The following is a 22,979-nucleotide window of genomic DNA, read 5'->3' on the forward strand; positions in this document are numbered from 1 at the left end:
TGTTTAGTTAAATCCTGGTTGTATATATTCCCATTCTTAGTTTTGATATTTTTAGTGCTTATTTACTTTGTATTTAATATTATATTGTGTTTAGATTTGCTAATATTGTGTGTTTGGATAACCTGATGCTTAACGCCACAATATCCCAGTTTGTGATCAATAAAGTAATTCTATTCTATTCTAAAAAAAAATAGATATATTTATCTAATACCTCCGTTTCTATCGATGTTATATATATATATATATATATATATATTTTAAATAATTGTTATGTTGATTTCACTTGACACCAGTCTTTCATTAGTAGCATTGTCAAAGATTCTAGTTAAATTGACGTTTTTGACATTTTCAAGATCAAATGACATCAAGTGGCATTATACTTTTACACCACACTCGTGTTTTTCTGGATTTTCCTTTTTGTGGAGTGAAACAATTTAGAAGCTCTTCTCTTTTCATTAATCTCTCACTAAAGTAATGATTAAACACAACAAGTCCACATTGCGTTTACCCCTCTGCTTAACAGTTTCATGGCGGATCTCTGAGCTAAGACTTTAGACATGTGGTGTATATCACTACAGCTTATGTTTCTATTTACAAACATTATCTGTTTAATCTAGTCCACAAAGTTGAGCAGTTATTTTAACTATCAGTTGAAAAGTTTCTGGGAAAGGAAACCTATGTAGAAGGGTATGATACAATTTCTGATGTGATCTAGTTGCCCTACTGAAGCTTTTAAGTCTCTTGCCCTTGTATTGAACATAAACTAAGTTGGGGAGCAACTTCTTTTTGTCCCATGTAGTGTATGTTGCTCTGGGTCATGGGCCCAGTTGTGTAGGTAATATTTTTATCTGAGCTTCTTCCTTTTGTTGTGTTCTCAGATCGCCCGTCCATGGCCCTATTGGAAGAGGAGGATGGTGAGCATCCACGTCGTGAGTGGAGTCCCAGCATGGGGCATGAAGAGCGCATCCCAATTCAGATTAAGGATAAGAGAGATCTGCGTGTCAACCAAGGAGATGATCAGCTTCGTGGCCATGGCTCCTGCACCACACCGGAGACCATGTTCACTCCCCCTCGTGTTGTAAATGAATACCCTCAGGATGTCCCCCATACATCCAACCACCCTCAGAGTCAAGGCGTGGAGAACAGGGAGAGGGACCCTGGATCCCGAGGCACCTCGAGACATGTGAAGGTAGAGAGTGGAGGAGGCCACAGAGGCTCTGTTTCCGCCAACAGCGGCACACAGCCCCTCGCGCCAGTAAATCCAAACTGCCCAAACGAGAACAACATTGACATTATTGGGGTGGAGAATGGAGGACAGATGGTTGGTGCAAAGGGAACTGGAAATGGAGCTAACAGAGGTCAGGCCTCTCACATGCGTAACCAAGCAGCCAATGCTGTGGACTGCCCCCATCAAAAATCCCCCATACAGGGCCACATGTCATCATATTGTTGCAAAGTTTGTGGAGAGGCATTTAGTCATGTCGGCCACCTGCATGTGCATGTACAAGTGCACACTCGAGAAAAACCTTACCGCTGTGGAGTATGCGGGAAATGCTGCAGCTCCTCTGGCAGACTCCAGGAGCACCAGCGTAGCCACACAGGAGAAAAACCATTCCGCTGTCAGATATGTGGAAAGGGCTTCACGCAGATGGCTCACCTGAAGGTACACATGAGGATCCACACTGGGGAGAAGCCGTACAGTTGTCCTGTGTGTGGCAAATGTTTCAGCCGCTCTGACAAAATCAAAAGACATCTCCAGACCCATAGCCGTGAGGGAACGTATTTCTCAGGGCAATGATGAACGTTTTTTTGTTAGATTCCCCAGTTTGTGAATCATCATGATGTTGGAAACTTTCCTACAAAAAGCTAAAATTACTGCCATTAGGACAAGGTTTTTTTCTACCTTCCAATATTTAGGGTTTCTGCTTATCTAAGAGAGTTTCTTAACTTGTACTTCTCCAAACCATAGTCCCTCATTTAGAATCTGCATTAGCCAGTTTAGTTTGTCATTGATCTAATTTTGTACTTGTCACGGAGCATTAAAACACAAGTTTAGTTATTAGCTAGCCTTTTTGAATTATCTAGCCTTTCCTTAGTCATAATAAGCATGATTAAGTCTTCCACACATGCCTTGACACTGAGATGCAACAATGTCCAGCACCATCATTGGCTTGATATCAACTCAGTTCACTTAAAATCGTCTCATTTGACTCATGTTGTCATTGTTTTAGGAACAAAAAATAATGAATCAGTGTGTCCATAAATAAATCATATTTTCTATATAAGCTAGCAATTTGATCACAAGAAAAAGAAACCTGTGTTTCGTCTGACTCAGTTTTAAACTGTTGTTTTTTTATGAAGCAGCATCAAAAAATGACACAGGCAAATCAAGAAAAGCCCCCGCTCAACGGTTGACTAGTTTGACTTCCTTGTTTCCTCTTAATGGTGTTACATTCTGCAGAGCTAAATACTGCCATCTCTCAGTGTCTGTGTCATGTTGACCATTACAATATGAACCAACCCATTTGTGAGGCTGCTCCACTAATTTGTGAAACAATGTGACACTCTGTGAAATACCACTTGTCTAGAGCTAACATCCATTTAGTCTTTTTTTAAGGTTCCTTTTTTTATGACGTGCACTATGACAAATGTCTAAGATTAGGCAGAAATTGACTATAATAGGGCCATACAGTATTAACTGAACCTGTCTGGGGTTTTTCTTTTTTACAGGGGGCTTAGTCTCCAAAGATATATGTTCGCCTGAGTTTTCCACTACAACAGTCATTCACACATGAGGTCTTTGAGTAGGCTCAGTTGTGGTTGATTTTTAGAAGGGATTTTTTTGTTTATCATGGAATCAGGTACTTCCTCTGCCAACAATAGATGCTTCAGTTAACCTTCCTCCTCTCAGGACCAATGCTGCATTCATTACATGAGGGCACTAATGTTTGACTTCAACAGCTATTATAAAAGTCAGAAACTCAGGGTTTTTGGAGTTTTTTTCCTCACTCTGCTTGTTGCAGGGAGGGGGGAAATTACATTAAACATTGAAAACATAAAGAACATTTACCAGCTGAATGTCCTGAGAAAACTAAAGTAACGAGATGTGACACTTTCAGAGTGTGACAAAGCTCTGATTTTGCTAGAGAAAGCACACCAGCGATGCTTCCATGTGCGATGAATGCAGCATGAGACAACAGGAGAACGTCCTCACAGCTGACCAGCAGCCGTTCACTCACTGTCTTCTCTGGGACACCCCTTGCTCCCTCTGCACACACTCTACTGTACAGTGTTGTACCATTGCTTATTAAATGTTATTTTTTAATAAAGTAGAAATCGAAAGTATCAGCTGCAGTTGTCTTGTGGTAAATGTTAACAGAAATAACTTCATGATATGGTGCTAATGATCAGTGGTTCTCTGCTGTAATAGACACAGAGGTTAACCTCCAGGGCCATGTTGTTCAAATGTCCTCACATTCAGGCTATCGTATTTGATCAAGTCATTCAATCTTGGTTTTTATTTGGATAAAACATCAAGTTTGTGTTCAAAACTTTGGAGCAGGATTGGGATAACAGATCAAGAATATCAGTGTTCTCCAGATCCCAAAAGAGAGCTGGATAACAAACAAACAAAATGTATACAACTTTTAAATAGGTCAGTCAACACATTGATACTGATATATTTTGCAGTTGAATAGCCGTATCACTATCAGACACTGAAGGTGAGGTAGACAAAATTATGTCAAATAATTGTTTTAGTCCTAATAGAATATTTGACCAAATAGTCACATATGAAGTATTTAAATAGAAGCAACCTCAGCATCTTTCATTTAGTGTATTTTTTGGCGCTCCCCTGTGGACAAAGTATTTTGTATGAAGTCCCATTTAGAGCACTTGTCATCTGGATTGGTAATCGTTAAAACTGTCTGGATCACATCCATTTATTTTGAGAAAAACTGACATAAAAGTGAGCTTGATTACTGATCATTGATAGCAAAAAGTGAAGTCTCATAGCTGGATCATTCTCATCAAGATGGGCTCCATTTGTTGACCCTAAAAGGACACAAGAAACATTTCTAATACGAGCGCTGTAGTTTAAAGTGCCTCTCTCAGAGTGATGTTAAAATCGGACTTGATTTATTTGAGAAAACTTTGTATAACGGAGTAAACAACAAGGCCTGGAGACAAGTTAATAAATCAACAAGGAAAATAAACAACCATTAATATTTACCACTTATATATATTTTAAGGGGCATATAATAAAAAAATACTGAATTATAATTTTGGAAATATAACTGATGGTGTGAAAAATAAAGTTCATCATCATCTTGACTGATGATGATGTAGTCTAGCTTACTGAGACAGATTAATGAATAAGATCTTTTCATGCTTGTGTTGAAAATGTCCACAGTGACAAATAAAAATTGGAGGACAACAACATTTTCTTTCTAAATTTAAGCAATGCTATTCTTACTGTGCATACATAAAATCCTAAAACTGAATCTGTTAGAATTCTTATGGGCAATTTCTTAAAAAAAAAGAAAAGAAAACATACCTAAATTGTAAAGGGTCCACATTTTGTTTTGTTTTGTAGTAACAGAAATGTAACACATGGTGGGGTACTTTCCATTCAAATATTAAACAAGAGTGTACATCACAAAATACTTTTAGATAGTCAGGACACAAATTGTTTAATTTTTTAAATATTTGGTTTCACGAAATCATTCCAAAGCAAATATGCAAATAAATGAAGCATATTATCAAATGAATAAATGGTTTATGATAAATGGACTGTAATAGAGCGTTTTTCTAGTCTTTTGACTACTCAAAGCACTTTAACACTACATGTCACATTCACACACACAGTCACTCACGCTGGCTACACCATCGGGAGCATCATGGGGTGAAATGGGACGTCCAACCTTCTGGTTAATTAAGAGAGTACCAACTCTACCACTGAGCCCTTAACTGAAATTTGACTCTTTTTTTCTTGCCATCATAAAATGACACGTGTCTGTAGTATATCAAACTGACTTACTGTTTACTGTTATGTATGGCTCTATCTATGCAACCCAATGCCTTGTACTTAAATACTATCAAACCCCTGCAGATGAAACAAAATGCAGCAGCACGACTGGTCTTCAACCTTCCTAAAAGAGCACATGTCACTCTGCTGTTCATCTCCTTACACTGGCTCCCAGTTACTGCTCGCATCAAATTTAAAACTCTGCTGCTCGCTTACAAAACAGACACAGAAACGGCTCCTCCTTACTTTAACTCTCTCATCCAGGTCTACACTCCCTCCCGCCCACTACGCTCTGCCAATGAAAGGCGTCTGATCCGACCTTCACAACAGGGTCCTAAGTCTCTGACTAGACTCTTCTCCTCTGTCGCCCCCCGGTGGTGAAATGAACTTCCAAACTCCATTCGATCTGCAGAGTCCCTCTGCACCTTTAAGAAAAAGCTAAAGACCCAGCTCTTTCATGAATACCTACTAACTTAATGATGATGATCTCCATATTATTGACGATGATGATGGTAATGACGATGGTTTTTGTTTGATAAACGATGACTTATAAGATGGTTTCTATACTGATTAGAGCTCTCAAGAACTGCCCTCAATGTTGTGCTTTGCCTCTGGTCACTTCCTGTCAGCACCTGTGTGTCCAATCAGACTCAAAGCTGATCGTTTGCTCTTACTGACATTGTTCCCTTTTTTCTAGATCCTTGCTTGTGTTGTACTTACTCTCTGATGAACGTCGCTTTGGATAAAAGGGTCTGCTAAGTGAATTGTAGAGTTGTAGTTGTAGTAAATATTGCAGTCTACAAACTAATTATCAGACTAATTATTGTCAAACAGTCACAGAGAGAGATAGTCAGTGAAAGCTCCCAAAAGGTTTAAGCCCCAGTCAATCCTGTAGAAGCACTCCAATATGTTCACACTGACATTTTTATGATTGATAATCCTTTAGATGTAAACGGTGATCTCTTATTTCCATGATATCCATCACAGTCATAACAATGTTCTCTGTTTTATGTGCTGACGATAAAGGGATGGCTGCCTGCTGCCATCAGTATTGAGCCTAATTAAAAAAATGAAGGAGCCCAAACAGAGACGCCTTGAGCACAGCCTCGTTATAAGCAGATGCAGCCAGGTGTGCACAGGCAGGACATGTTGGATTCACCGCTGCAGGAAGGCCAAATAATATAAGAGCAGGAGAATGAGGGACATGCAGCTGTCGATATACATTTCATTTTCTCACATCAGATTTCATTAAAGTGAAGAACTCCTTTGTTATCTTGTGATGACTTCACCTTCTCCCTGATAACATAATCAAAATCCTGTTGTGTTGTCAGCCATCAACTAGATGAAGGAGATGGGGGGGGGGGGGGATTCATTTGAGGATCCTTTACAATCATTGAAGTGCCAGTCATAGTGGCTGCCAGCTTGTTCTCTTTGCTAACTAAACAACAGGCATTTCACTCAATATGAAACATCAAGCATATCTCATATGTCACAGCAGTTGTACATTTAAATTGTTGCATTTCATTAATTTAATTAACACAAGAAGCGGGAAAGGGAAGACATAATTATATTGCACAATGAGCACTACAAAGAGGCATTTCAGGGCTTAGTTTAACCAAACGCATATCAGATACCTTAAACATCTGACATCATTTCAAATAATTCTAAAATAATCTTGACTGTGGTTGTTTGAGCTCTATGGCTTTGACAAAAGGAAAAAAAACAATCTTTGGATTTATTGAAAGAAAACCAGGTAATCAGATGACAACAGCACCGTAAAATATAATAATTATTAAATTCTAATTTTCCAATCTGAACCTAAATCAGTATTTATGAAGCTTAAACACAGGTCATTTATTAACTTTTGTAATTACACTCTTAAAACTGAAAGTTGAAAAAAGCCTTTGTGGGCTTCTTTTGCCAAACACTTATCCTAGTTAAATGTATAAATAATAATAATAATAATAATAATAAATGCATTGTGCATTCCTAACTCTTCAGTTTGATCAATAACCACGTCGCTTATCAAAATAGCAGCCACCATTAATATTGTATGAACTACAGAGGTTTCATTGTCTCACAGCAGCTGATTGATTGAGTGTGTGGTGGGATGACAGTGTTCTCCAGGGATTTCATTCAAAGGTTGATGGATATCCAGTTTAAGCATTCAGCAAAGACCCCTCTCCATAACCAGAAAGTCTGGCATAAATAATACGTCTTATAGGTGCAGTCTGTGGTCAGTAACTATAATCTATTTTAGAAGCATGGGCCTCTGAAGATACATGTAAGGGAAGACGTCTATTAAACAACATAATGTGACTGAAAAGTCTGTTACTCAGAAAATCAGCAGAGACACCTCCCACCCCCACCACGGACTGTTTTCGCTGCTGGACTCTGGAAAGAGGTTCCGCAGCCTCCGAAGCAGAACTTCCAGGTTCTGTAACAGCTTCTTCCCACAGGCCATAAGACTTTTGACCACGAAAAAAGAATCCCTCCATTCCCCCTCAAACCCCCACACAGGACTACCTCACTGGACTGTAAAATACAATATAACATACATCACAAACGTGCAATATATTTATCTGTATAGTAATTTTACTCATAGCTTTCCTTTTTATATCTATTTATATCTGCACCTTATTTTTCTATGTGAATACTTGCTGCTGTTTTTTATCCTGCACTACAACGAGCCAAATGCAACGAAATTTCGTTCTTATCTGCACTGTAAAGTACAAGTTTAAATGACAATAAAGAAAGTCTAAGTCTAAGTCTACTCATAACATTTAGTGAACGTTTTTTTTGTTTATATAAAATAAAGTTTTATTATAGGACGAAAAGAACAGAAAAAAATAACTTTGTCTGTCGTGTGTAACATGTATACTCTGACTTAGATGCAAATTCACTGAGCCATGACACTGAACGACAGCCTGTACCTGAAGTAGTTGTGTGTAAATGCTGTGTGTGTCACTTGTTGCTCTACTTTGAGTGTCAGATACACATGTCTACTGGACATCTATTGATTCTTCCTCTCACTCCAGGGGAGCAGCATTCATCTCTTCACAGCCTGCCCTGAAGGGAGCTTGTACCCGCTTTTTTTGTCCCGCTGCCCTACAGGACACCACTCGAGGCCTCCACAGGAGACCAGATATTGCCCAGATCTGAGCTGTTTTACACCACACACACATTGTGCATGTCACATCCAATACATGAATGTCTTACACAGTAGGAAGTAGTGATACACTCGACTATCTCTGATCAACAGTTTTCAGTGAGTTTAATTGCCTTGATGCATAGAGATGTGTTGCCATGGAGATTGATTGTGTCAAAAATTCATACAGGGTTAGTGTGTCAAATTGTGATGGTGTATATATAGGTCTCTTACTGTAGTAATGTGTCATCACTGTGAGGTGGCCAAGAGGATGATGACTACAGGAGTGGTACGTAAATGTTTATAATAATCCTGCTTCTGTTCTTTCAGTTGTGTGTGGATTAAACAAGTTATACATAAAGTGGATTATAAAGTGTTGATGTGTTTGTATGCATGATAGTATTGTGCTGGCCTGGTGCACATTGGTTGTACGCTAAATTTAAAAGATGCATTTTGAGATACTTTGCCTGCACTATAGGTAATAGTGTATCTTTATTCTAACTAAACATTTAGATCAGCCTTTCCCAAACTTAAGACTGCCGTGGCCCACTTTGAAATACAAAAGTACGCCGGGCCCGTTATAAAATAAAAATTATGACCACAGCTATCACTTTCAGGTAAATTATTGGACATGACAACATGATATTATGGCAAGAGAGACACAAAAGTTTAGTAAACAATATGTCCATGAATAGTCATGACAAGCCTTACTAATCACTTAAAGGGTTGGCTCATGGTTAATCATCATTATTGTGATATTTATTTTATTTTTATACTTGGTGGAGGTCTTTTCGGGGCCCACCTGCAGTACCCACATGGCCCACCAGGGGGCTGCGGCCCACACTTTGTGAAGCACTGATTTAGATAACTGCACAATGATGAACTCTCTCTATAGTGAATAATACAAGGAGCATAGAGTGATCTCAGACACAACCTTAAGTTAACTTTTCCTACAAGTTTGAAATCATGAATGGCAACATGTATGTTTACTTGTAAGAAGTCTTCTTCTCCTCTTCCATTGTTTGTTACTCCAACCAATGAATCACCGGGTCCCCCAATTTGAGAAACGACTGGGGAGTCTTAAAGCTAACAAGCTGCCAAATGAAATGAGAGTGGTGTCAATCTTCTCATCCAAGTCTCGGCAGGATCACAAGTGAACTTACAGAATGCCTCAACAATGACTTGAGCCAGACAGTAAATTAACCAAGAAGCAAGACATTCTTATGTTCACATAAAGAAAACACCTTTGCTTCAGTATCACAACAAAACATATTTTTAAACTCATGCTGATGTACAACAGATCCAAAGACACTGTTATGATATCATGATATTGATTATGCTTGTCATCAGTCAAATGGTGTTCTAGCATCACTACATACTGCTGCTCAGTTACCCATAGTAAAGAATGTGAGAGATTTTGACAAATATTTTCTGGTTTCTCTTGTTATTTTCAGTTACTTTTAGTCATGCAATGTTTTATGTTTGCATGTATGGCTGCTCATTGTTAGTTTTTCTATGTGATTTTTCACACTTAATCCAGTATATCCTCTGAAAATAACTCTGTGAGTCATGACTGTCTACAATGGGTGTAACACCCGAGTCCCACTGTCTGTGATGTTTTCAGAGTTTTCAGAGTCCTATCTTCACTTTGTTTACATCGCCCGGACGGCCGACTGACTCCTCCCCTCGTGTATAAAAGTTGTTTAATTGAGGGACTAGAGAAAAGAAGAATAACATACTGTACTCACTGCTTAACTGTGTTTCTAGATCACGTTCATTTCAGGTAAATTTACATGCAGTGTGAAGATACGAGCATAATAAAGATCGCTAGCATTAGCATGCTAACACAACAATGCAGCGAGAGTTGTTTTGGTTTCATGCTGGTGCTCAAGGGCGACATCTGCTGGATCAAAAAATCGCATACAAAGCCTTTAACTGTGCTGCTGTCAGTCTTGGCCAGGACACACTTGAAAATGAGATTTTGATTCTAAAAGACTTATAATGAAGCTAAATAAAGGTTGGATGAATGAAAGAAAGAAAAGAAAGTTGAACTAAAAGATTCACTGAATCACTTCACTTGTCACAGCTGGAGCCAGGGGGAAGATGATTAAGGGCTGCCTTGATTGAGGAGGTGGACGAGACATTAAAGAGTGCTTCAATGTTGCCAGAACGCTTTTAATCAGAATAAAATCATCACTGTATTTTATGCAGCCAACAATAAAGAACCTCTATCAATAACTTCCTGAGAGGTTGTTTATTCATTCAGCAACAGTTTTGCAGCGCCTGTAACTGATCAGATGTGTAACTGAAGACGTTTCTGCATTACATCAATATCAGTATATCACAAAGTGACAAACATATAACTGGGAAGGCGTTTTAGAGATATGACTTTGATGTCTTTTTGAACACATTGGTACGTTTTCATCTGATGATGACTTCCTTTATTCCTATATTAATTTAATCGAACCAATAGATCTGGTGCCAAACATGATATCTCTGGGCATGTTACACACACACACACACACACACACACACACACACACACACACACACACAAACACACACTTAACACACTAAACACACACACACACACACACACACTCACACACACACACACACACACACACACACACACACACACACACACACACACACATCCAGCGGAGGACATTAATGATTGGTCCGGTATGACTGATCTCTTACACATTGATCCTGTATCCTGTATATGTGTGATCGTGTTTTATCTCCAGATACAACACAGCCCACACACTTATTCTTATTCTTCACTGCCTCTGTGGAAATGAAAGCATATATTTTATATTGACAGGAGTGTTGACTTTAGGGCCGCTCCGGAATATGTGGCTGCTGTCCTTAGTATCTCCGAATGTAAAGTAAGAAAAATGCACATTGATATATAAATATAGATTTCCAGTATTTACACTGGCTTCCAAAAGTGATAAAGCAACCAAGAAGAAAACTATTCTGATGAAATCTATTTAGCATGGTATTAGGACTGGGCGATATGTTGAGTTTTTAAGATATATCGATATATTTTCAATCCAGATATAGGGTAGGACAATATCGTTAATATCGATGTAGTTCATGTTGCATTAAAATAGCGTTATATACGTCTTCTGTAGAGCTGCCAGTTCACCTATTTCTCATGTCACTGTCTCTCCCTCTTCACCCTGCTCCTCTCTCTCTCTCTCTCTGAGCCAAACTCAACAAACTAAATGGATAACAAAACACACAACTGTGTTTATTTTGTTATGCAGAAAATGAATTAACTTCACAAACAGGTAGTTTGTTTTCATGTACATGTTGAACTTAACTTACTGTTAATAAAAGACATATCCATATATATCGAGTATCGCCATTCAGCGAAAAAATATCGAGATATTAGTTTTGGTCCATATCGCCCAGCCCTACATGGTATTCACATTTATAACAAATAGAGTCTGATATCAGGAGACAAAAGTTGTATTATTGCACCACTTGTACAAAGCATAAACAAGTAGAACAAAGCATAACATATCGTGATGCATGGATAGAATGTATATACTCCAAGACTTTCTTTTGTGTTTTAATGTAAGTGTTTGTTTTATATTTGCAGTACATCTTAAACCTTTAGTAACAGGTTTTTAAGCCACACACGTCTGACATCACATCTTTAGGACAAACTTATTACAGCTTCCTAATTAATCATCCAGCAAAAAACTTAGCAACATGATCATTAATTCATAGTCATGTTTCTTATTCCCTGATGAACCTACATTCAACTTTAAGTCCCTCTATCTCTGTTTTCATTCCTACCAGCTCCCAAAGGGAATAAGTATCTCTTTAGCTGCTAATTGCTTCATGTTTATTTATTGGTCATGTGTGTATGTGTGCTGTTTGGTGCTGAAACTGTAGAAAAATGTATAAAAACATTTGATTTTTAATTGTGCATTGACGACAACACTACTTTCATGTCTGGGGATTAAAAATGTATCTGCCTCAAATAAACACTTCCATGTTTTTAACAATTAGCTAGGTCCTTTACAGTAACCGATAATTAGGATCAAGGGGGGGAAATGTGCACATGACTGTTCTATTACTTAGACTATGCCGACATGTGATCTATGTGATAGATTAAAGGCAGTGTATGCAATTTCTTCTGGAATACAATGGATTCAAATGAAGGACAAATAATTACAAAGTCCACTCGTCCTTTTAATTTTTTCCCTCATAAATCACTGATGCCAAAGTCTCCCATGTCATAATAGGTTGTGGCTTTGCACAAATTGGATTTGTCATGGGGACTAATTACAAGGCTATAAATAATCTCTTGGAAAATCCATAACAAGCATTGCTGGAGATTAATTTGTCCATAATAGGATTATAGTCCCTAGTCACAAATACCATCAGCAGTGCAGTGCCACTTCACTTTTGTTTCCTCCTTTTACTGCCAGCTTAAGGGAAGAGCATGAGGGACATGCTTGAATATTCTAGACCAGCCTTTCCCCTGCTTTGAAATACAAAATTACTCCGGGGCCCATTATCTTTTTTTTATTTTTATGACTATAGCTATAACTTTCAGTAAGGGTAAATTATTGGACATGACACTATATTATGGCAAGATAGACACAAAGTTTACTGAACATTATGTCCATGAATAGTCATGACAAGCCTTACTAATCACTTAAAGAGTTGACTCATGGTAAAACATCATTATTGTGATATTTTTAAAATTGGTGGAGGGCTTTTTCGCGGCCCACCTGCAGTACCCACACGGCCCACCAGGGGGCCGTGGCCCACACTTTGGGAAGCACTGATCTAGATACAGTGTAGCTCATAGGCTCATGAAGATTAATAACACGACAGAAAAATTCAGTTTGAGAGGAATTTATGGAAGAATTCATGTTCAGGAGAAACATGTTTTAGAATGAAACTTGACACAATTTAGAAATGGGTCGGGGTTTCCAAGGTTTTGTTCAGTAAAGTGTTTTCAGGCATCTCGTTTGATGCACATTGTTTGCTGGTAACTGTCAATGACATTACTTTAACCATCCTCTAACCTAATCTATACTCTTTACAAAATGATATCCTCATATCCTTTTTATTCCTCTTTTCCCTCCTCTGCTCTCTCCCTCTGTCTCTAGGCTCTGCCATCATTTTTCACTGCGCTCCTATAGTGTTCATGTCCTCCTCTGTGCACTCACACTGTCTGAACCCTTTAAATCTCCAGAATTACATGATGTCATATTTATGATGCCCGCTTCCAAGCAAACAGGGAAATGTCAGTATTTTTCCACCTACTAGCGGTGATCATCTAAAGTAAGTGGCTAAATAAATCACCCAGCATCACATTTTATGATGCCGTTAGGGACAGCAAAATCAACAGAACACATACTGTATGTTGTGTGCCCTCCTTAAAACCAACTGCAGTTTGAGAAAAATGCTTGTTGTATCTTACAAACTAGAGATAAGGCTGTGGTGATCTATTTAAATTTGACTAAGGCAAACAGAGTATTTCAAAAAGATATGGAACTGTGTGCAATTAGTCTCTAAACCCTGCTGAGAAAATGCCTCTTATCCAATCATGTCTTAGCAACCGTAACTATGCACAGCAGGTCTGTCAACCCGTAACTTACATGAAGCAATGCCTGTGGGGATTTTTGGAGGTTATTTTTACAACAACAACAGTCAGGGATGAATTAAACAGTGTGTGAGCTACACATATTATCATGCCTGGCTAACTAGCTTGCTAACAACAGCAGCGGGATCCTTGTTATTCTGTGTTCAGAGCAATCTGCAACTTCAGGTGTTGATAAATAAAGTCAATGCAGCGGAGCAAAAACAACTGCAGTTCCTCAAATGTCCTCTTGAGGCTTTCTCCAAAAGACCTGCAAGTCCCATATACACCATATAAAACATTTATATTTTGACAGCAGAAATGAACATGTGGAAAGTCTAGAATAAAGAAGATTTTGTCTGATTAGTTAATGTATTTGCCATAACACACTTCACAGGGGTGATTGACCTGGAGGAGATAAAAAGATCCTTAAACTTTATGTCAGGTGAGCTGACAAAGTTAACATCGCAGCAGGAACGACTGATCGGATTGATAGAGGAAGTGAAAACCCTGAAAACCATGTTGACAGAGAAGGACAAAAAGATATCTGTGCTGGAGCAACAGGTGGATGATTTGGAGCAATATTCAAGAAGAGATGATGTGGTGTTAACAGGACTGGAAACTCGACACCGGACCTATGCCCGAGCCACAGCAAACTTAGATACAACAGAAGATGCACCGCAGGGAGAAGTGCTGTCCCTTGAACAACAAGTGGTGGGTTTTCTGCACAGTAAGAACATAAACATTAAAAATGAGGCAATATCCATCTGCCACACATTACCTAGAAAGTCAGAAAAATATAAACCTGCTATTATCATACGATTCATTCGCAGAAAGCAAAGGAATGACTTACTAATGCAGGCTAAAAAACTGAAAGGTACTAATGTTTACAAAAATGAAAACTTAACCAAAAAGAATGGGGACATCGCGAGAGAGGCAAGGATGTTAAGAAAACAAAAGAAAATCACTGCTACATGGACCCAGAATGGAAATGTCTGGATTAGAGAACAAGAAGGCTCCTATGCAAAGGTGATAAGGGATCTGAAAGAGTTAGAAAAGTTCAAAAGAGGTTAATGATCCATGGTAGATGAAATTGGAAACAAAGCATCAGACTCAGGAATAAGATAATTCATTTAAAAGTGGAAACAGAAAGGTTTCATATACTTAAACATGGACACATATACAAATTCAAATGAGGAAATAGAATATAAAATTTATGATTTAGATAACGAAATGGATAAAAACGTATCAGTTCCTGTCAACAATGAATGTGAGTATTATACGGAGGAACAATTTAATGAAAAAGTAATGATCTATGGAACACTGTCTATAATTCATTTCAATAGTAGAAGTCTTAATTGTAATTCATCAAAAATAAAAGAATATCTTAAGCAGCTCAGAAAAAGCTTTAGTATAATAGCAGTAACAGAAACATGGTTAAAGAATGGAGATTTGGATGAGGCTCAGATAGATGGATATGAGTTGTATTATACAAATAGAATAAATAAAAAAGGTGGAGGGGTAGCTCTGTATATGAACTCAACTTTGAAATGTAAAATCATTGGAAATATGACAACTGTTGTAAACAATATTATGGAAATAGTCGCAGTGGAAATCATTAATGAAAAAGCCAAAAATATTATGATCAGTTGTGTGTATAGAACACCAGGCTCCTGTGTACTGTCCTTTACAGACAAAATAACAGAGTTGTTTGACAGTATCTATAATAAGAGTGTGTTTCTATGTGGGGACTGAGAACATCAAGTAAATTCATCAACTCAATGCATAGTTTGAGTCTGTTTCCTATGACAAATAAACCAACACATAGAATCACAGCGCAAAGTGCAACTGTAATTGACAATATTTTTACAAATATAACGGAGGGAATAGTTGTGAGTGGGATCTTAATGACTGATGTAAGTGATCATTTACCTGTCTTTACAGTTTATACCAACTATAAATGTAATAAAATGCAAATCCCTACAGAAACTTTTAGAAGAAATAGATCACAAGAAGAGTATACAAGCACTAAAAGATGACTTAAAAAAACAGAGATGGGATGAGGTGTATGTAAGTGATGTTAATTCAGCTTATGATTCATTCATGAAATTATTGATAGAGTTGTATGAAAAAAACTGTAAAACAAGGTGTTTCACCAAGAAAAATGCAATTAACAAACCATGGATGACTAAAGGGCTACAAAATGCCTGCAAGAAATTTCTTTTTTTATATAGATGTTTTTTAAAATTAAGAACAAAAGAGGCAGAATACAGATATAAGACATATAAAAACAAATTAGTATGGATAATTAGAAGGCAAAAAAAGGAATACTATAGTGAGTTACTAAACAAAAATAGAAACAATATGAAGGCTACATGGGGGGTAATAAACAGTGTAGCAAAGAAAGATAAAGTAAAATCAACTTTTCCGGAATACTTTGTGAAAGACGATATAGACATATGTGACACAAACAAAATAATAAATGAGTTCAATAATTACTTTGTAAATGTAGGTCCTTGTCTTGCAAAAAATATTCCAAAAAGAATGGAAGATAATGCAGATGGAAACACAATAAAAGATAACGTTAACAGCATTTTTCTTGGTAAAGTAGAAAAGGATGAAATACTGAAAATTGTAAAAGATTGTGCAAGTAAAGGATCAACTGACTGTGAAGATATGGACATGATATTAGTAAAGAATATAATTGATTTGGTTATTGAGCCATTAACATACATTTGTAATTTGTCATTCTCAACGGGAGTATTTCCTGATGAGATGAAAACAGCCAAAGTGATTCCACTTTATAAAAATGGAGACAAACATATTTTCTCCAACTACAGACCAGTATCCTTGCTTCCACAGTTAAAAAAAAAATATTAGAGAAATAATTTGCAGCCAGATTGGACACATTTATAGACAAACATAATATTTTAAGCAGCAGTCAGTATGGATTTAGGACCAATCACTCCACATCAATGGCACTTATGGAATTAACTGATTAAATATCCACTGCAATAGACAATAAAACGTATTTAGTAAGCATTTTTGTTGACCTCAAAAAAGCATTTGACACCATAGATCATTCCTCACTTCTTAAAAAATACAGTATCAGAGGGGTGGCACATCAATGGGTAGCAAGTTACTTAGAAAACAGGAAACAGTTCGTTAAGATAAATACTTTAAAATCTGATCTGTACAACATTCATTTTGGGATACCTCAGGGGTCAGTCCTAGTACCAAAACTGTTTATTTTGTACAACAATGATTTTGTGAATGTATCCAAACTGCTCAAGTGTATTCTGCTTGCAGATGATACCACCTTATTTTATTCTGGGAATAACATATCACAGATGTTGGATGTGGTCAAAAATGAATTGAAGAAAATAGAAGAATGGTTTATTATAAATAAATTGTCACTGAATCTTGAAAAAACAAATTTCATGATATTCAGTAATAGAGGGGAAAGCATTGATGCTTCAATTAATGTAGAAGGTATGGAAATTCAAAGAGTAAAGGAAACTAAGTTCTTAGGTGTCATGATTGATGAAAATTTGAACTGGAAGTCACATATAAATTATATAAAAATGAAAATTTCAAAAGCACTAGCTCTGGTACACAAAGTTAAGGATTCATTAGATAATAAAGCATTGTACATTTTATAGAACTCATTGATTCTTCCATATCTCACATACTGTGTTGAAGTATGGGGAAGTGCCTGTAAAACATTCACCCATTAAATTTTCATTTTGCAAAAAAGAGCCATCAAACCCGCTATTCATTCAGTTAAAGTTGTTGAAATTTCATGAATTAGTTGATTACAGTATTCTGCAAATTATGTTTAAAGCTAATCAGAAAACATTGCCAAAAAACATCCAAAACAGATTTGAAAAAAGGGAAAGCCGTTATAATTTAAAAGGAACACAGATCTTTAATAAACCGAGATTCAGAACCAAATTGAGGGAACGATGTTTTACTGTGAAAGGAATCGGTTTATGGAACAATCTCAACAGAGAAACTAAAGAATCAAAATCAAACATGATATTTAAAAAAAAAGAAAAATTAAAGCCAGTTTGTTGAATAAATATGTGGAAATATGTCAGTGAGATGTATTGTTCTGTTTCAATATGCTTTGTACGGTGTAAAATGAATTGTTAAGGAGGACCTACGATGGGGCTGCCAGTGGCTGTGTTTGCCTGCAGCCAATTTATTTTAATTTTAATTGTTTTTGAATGAAGTGTTCTGTTTTGTTTTAATTAATGCTTTGTGAAAGAGGGGCAGATCTAATAAGATTAGTCTTCTTTCTGCTCCTTTTCATTCAAAATTTGAGATTTTATGTTTGTTTGTTTTTCTTAACTTTATTGTTAAAAAAAAAAAAAAAAAAAAAAAAAAATCTGTTTTCATTTTATGAAGGACACCTGTCATGTATAACGATGGCATGACCAATCTAACTGCAAGCGGCCGCTTCAGGAGACTTAAGGTCTGCCTCAGCTCCACCTATTTGCCTGTTGTTAAATTGACCGAAAGTTTGACAGTTTGAGTCAGCATTTCCAATATGGCAACCACCAAGGATGGGCTTTCAATACAGCCATTTAGAAACCACTGGGTGGTTTCAATTAGACTTCGTCCATGTTTGTGTACAGTCATGTTTATGAGAACAACATCCAGTTCAAAAGAGCTAATATTCTATTAATTAAATTAAAACTCCCTGAACTTATTCCACTTGGAGCTTTCTGTTCTATCTTGAGGGACAGACAGCGTGAGACCATTGAACAGTGCCTGTGTTTTCAAAATCTTAAATTGTTGTTTTATTGTTGCATCACAGCTCCCACACTTTCTTTTTATTGAAAACATTATGTTGTTAAGCTATACTGTAACTTAATTGGAACTGTTCTTTTGACATGTGCTGCTGACCTCTTGGCCAGGTCACCCTTGTGAAAGAGATCCTGATCTCAATGGGTTCTTTATCTGGTTAAATAAAGGTTAATAATAATAAAAAAATTAAAGAGTTTGAATCAGTACCATGGCTCATGCTATTAATTTGGTTTGAATACATTTTCCATATTATGCTTTTTATTTTAAACTAGGCTGCAATAATAAGCTAGAAACTAAAGCCCTTTTCAGACAAATCACTCTGTAGCAATTAGCTGTCATCTCAGTAAGGGTAACAGGGTCATTCATGAACTTCATCTCTCACTGTGATGTCATAATTAAACAAAATCTAACAGGTAATTGTTTTTTATAACCCTGAAGACCTCCATGTTCTAAAATTCTCATTATTCAGAGCCCAATCTTTCTTTCTTTATTCTTCTTGTGTACTTTACTTTTCTCTCTCTGCTATCATCTTCTGTATGATTCCCCATGAGAGAGGTGAGTTACAAGCTAAGGTAACTTAGATTGTGTGTATTTATAGTATTAATGTACTTGTGTGACAATCGAAAGTATCACATGTGTAACAACAGTAACTTGGGGAGGCGCTCATTTTGTCTAAAATATTATTTACTTAAGATATGACCATATTTGTATCGTATTAGAAATAAACACAAGGATACTTGTTCTCTAATGAAAGGATAAGACACCCCTCATCCTAATTTTGCCCCTATGCCCTGCTGGTAAGATACATAGCCTCCCCTATATGGCCCCTTGCCCCCACAAACACAACAGCATCACCACCTCCAACAGACCAAGGCTCTGTAAACATATCCCTCTGGTCTTTGCCCCATGGTGTTATCCACCTCTTGATATGTATTCTCTGCATCACATGCTTTTTTTTACGGGGTCTTTTTATGGCCTTTCTGCTTCGCTGGACAGTTTTAAGTGGAGGATCACATGAGAGTTGTGTGTATAAGGGATGGGAGGGAGACAGTCAACGTATGAGTCACACGCAGAAGCCAGTTTTGATCTGCAGAAACACCCCTCTCTCTAAACGTCTACCCACACCTCCTCATACTGACAATCCCTTTTTGTAAACTAGATTGTTTTGTTATGTTTGTGTCAGTTTCCCAAACAATGTTAAATTTGGCTTTATTATTTAATTTCAGATTTTTTATCAGGTTGAGTCACACCATTCAATTGAACTGAACCATGTGGTTTGTGAAAAGAACTCCTGCTGCAATTTCCTACATGTAGCCTACTTTTTAAGTTACTCTTTGTAGATAAATTACAATAAAGTGATTGTCGCCTTTTTTTTTGTCATCTGGCCGACACTTTGTGTTGCCGGTAAAAGTAGGACAGAAAATGTGCAGGAAAAAGAGAGAGAAAGCAAATGAGAGGATGAGGGAGTCTTGGTTCACTGGGCGCAGAGTTCAGTGGGCCTCATTAGAGATGAAGCTTCATTATGGACAATTCTCAGAACAACTCTCATGTTTTGACCCTGGTGGGGTGACAGGGTTCACAGAGGACAGGCCTGGATGAATACATCAGGATTAGGGGTGTGCCACCTGGGTCTCTGTGTTGTTTTTTTATTCTTAGATATTATTTATTCAAATTAAGACTTTAGTCAATCACGACTAATTAAAGGTCCAATCTTAAGACATCTACTGAATTAAATCGTAAAATTACCTCACTATATCATCAGACTTTAAGGAAACATGCTGTGTTGAATTTCTGGTTTCTCTGTCAACAATGCAGCAGCCAGTATGTCCTCTTTCGTTTTGTTTCCAGTGTGGAATGGTTTGTTTTTGGTTTGACCAGAGAAGGTAGCAGTTTTACGGCCGTCTTCCATTACAGAAAAGTCAAATAAAGTTAAGCATAAAACTTTCTTTAAATGTTATCATAGACAGACCTGCATTTTGGAATATATCATCTGTCTTTGAAACATGGAAAGTAGCCTAACTTGCTGATAAAAAAGCAGTGTCTCACATCTTGCTCCATCTGTGTAACTACATCTTTTCCACTGATAAGACTTCCTTTATAGAACCTTTTTAGAGAGGATTCTTGCAAGGCATATCGTCTGAACGGTATGGATATAATTAGTTGCTGTTTTGAAAACTATTGAAAACAACTGATAAGATCAATATCTTGCTTTAAGAGCACCATCAAAGCTCTCCCTCATCTGCTCTCCATCAAAACAACCATCCCTCTCTCATCCTCTTCTCTGAGCTATTTCACAGTGTTCTGCGTCATTTCCAGGTTCTCTGATGTCCTGTGATTTATTATATTATTGACTGTAAAGGAGGAGAGATTTGTTTTTACATTATAAGCCTCAAGCTTAATGCAACCTTGGTTCAGGACAGAGTCCTCAGACAAGCTAAGTGGATATAATTCAGTTTGCTAATTCTTTTTCAGTCCTTCTGATATCTAAGAGATCTCTTTCTTCTTTCCCATCTGCTAAATGCATGAAACTAAACTTAGCCGATACAGATACCCGTATAGAGCAGGCAGATGATTAAAACTAAAGGGTGTGCTTCATGATGTGTTTTAATGAATGTCTTTTAATTGTTCAGACGGTACAGTATAATTGGTAAAGTTAATTGTTTTCCGTCACATAGTACTTTTAATTAAATAAGACAGCTGTTTATTATAGCACTCACACAACTGCATTCAGAGAACAGTAAATATCTTAGCAATGATAAAACCAATGAAGAAAACCGATAAAGAAGACAGATTAGGGGTTATTTCTGTACAAAACATTTAAGTCCCACAAAGCATGTTAAAGCTCCTGTGAGGAGGTTTTAGCTGCTCCTGGTTAACAAACTTAAAATGAATACAGATGCCTCTATATGAGCTGCATTATGTATTATAATGTTGCCAAACAATTGGCAACATCATTTAAATGTTCTAAATTGTTATTTAAATGCCTGATACTGCTGCCACCAGGTAGGTGTCAGACATGCCTCTGTTTATATTTTCCATTTCAAGACTTATAATGCACTATGTGAAAAAAATAACGCTGCTTATGTTTGTCTCTGTCCACAGGGGACACCATGAATGTAAACCAAAAGTTTCCTCATACTGGTTATAAATAAAACATCAATCATTTTAAAATTAGAATGTCTCTAAAAGCCACACTGGAAATGTGACAAGCATAAGAAAGTACAAACATCTTGTTTGTAGTGTCAGTTTGGTCACATCAATACAAACACCCCTCAGCATGTCCTCAGAGATACCTCTTCAATAAAGCCAGTCAGTCAGTGGGACAGGTCAGTCACATGTCAAAGTGAAACACAGCAGCGAGCAGAGGCAGAGACATGGAGGCCCTTCAAGACTGTGAGCGCCTCAGCCTATTCCTTGGAGAGAGAGAGAGAGAGAGAGAGAGAGAGAGAGAGAGAGAGAGAGAGAGAGAGAGAGAGAGGGAGCGGTCAGTCAAGGCTGTTTCTGCTCCAATGCTCAGACTGTTCTTTGAGGCAGTGATGTATCAAACAAATGTCAGAGCATCGACCGCAGCTTTACCAGCAGAAACTCTGCCTGAGCAAAAAGCTGTCTGAACATTTCTGATAACATTTTACACTTCACTGTTATGTGCTCCAAATTTTATACCATGAAGTTTAGGGTTCAAGAGGGAGTAATAATAATAATAATAATAATAATGATAATAATAATAATAATAATAATACTACATTGGTTTTATATAGCGCTTTTCTGAAAACTCAAAGACGCTTTGACAAAAACATAAAACAATAAAACAAAACAAAAAACGACAATGATGAAGTAATGTGGGAGGAGTCAGTGGTTGTAGGCGGTGATGAAGAGGTGAGTTTTGAGGGATTTCTTGAAGGAAGTGAGTGTGGGGGAGTCTCTGATGTTTTTTGGGAGTGAGTTCCAGAGGGTGGGAGCGGCAATGGAGAAGGCCTTTGCATCTGCAGACCTGAGAGTGCGGGTGGGAGTGTTCTGGTGGAGGAGCTCAGACAGGTAGGGGGGAGCCATGCTGTGAAGGGCTTTGTAGGTGATGATGAGGAGTTTGAAGTTGATACGCTGGGGGATGGGGAGCCGGTGGAGGTCATGAAGAACGGGGGTGATGTTGTCTCTGGTAAACATGAAATGATAATATTTTTCTTCTGATTTCTGGGCCCTTAATATCCCTGACCTGTTTTTCTTAACATTCGACTGCTAAAGATCATCATTGCTTCAGAAAATCATTCTTTGTGAAGGTATAGCAAGGTAAATTGTCATTTGTTCCTTCTCCAGTCAACCTTTTCAAATTTCTGTATATAAGGCCACATTTTCTTTGTCCTCCTCCTGTCCTGATGACACTC

The 22,979-nt window shown here is 37.4% G+C and overlaps 1 protein-coding gene across 1 annotated transcript in view; it reads left to right on the forward strand.

Annotated features, from left to right (window-relative positions):
• Positions 1-3,345, forward strand: part of LOC132977457 (zinc finger and SCAN domain-containing protein 2-like) — a 4,055-nt gene extending 710 nt beyond the window's left edge. The window contains exon 2 of the mRNA XM_061042032.1: positions 879-3,345. Within this exon, the coding sequence (XP_060898015.1) occupies positions 879-1,798 (920 nt within the window). The 3' untranslated portion in view covers positions 1,799-3,345. The remainder of the gene's footprint in view (positions 1-878) is intronic.
• Positions 3,346-22,979: the final 19,634 nt, after the last annotated feature.

This window comes from Labrus mixtus, chromosome 7 (assembly GCF_963584025.1).
Source record: "Labrus mixtus chromosome 7, fLabMix1.1, whole genome shotgun sequence".
In the NCBI taxonomy this organism is placed as follows: domain Eukaryota; kingdom Metazoa; phylum Chordata; class Actinopteri; order Labriformes; family Labridae; genus Labrus; species Labrus mixtus.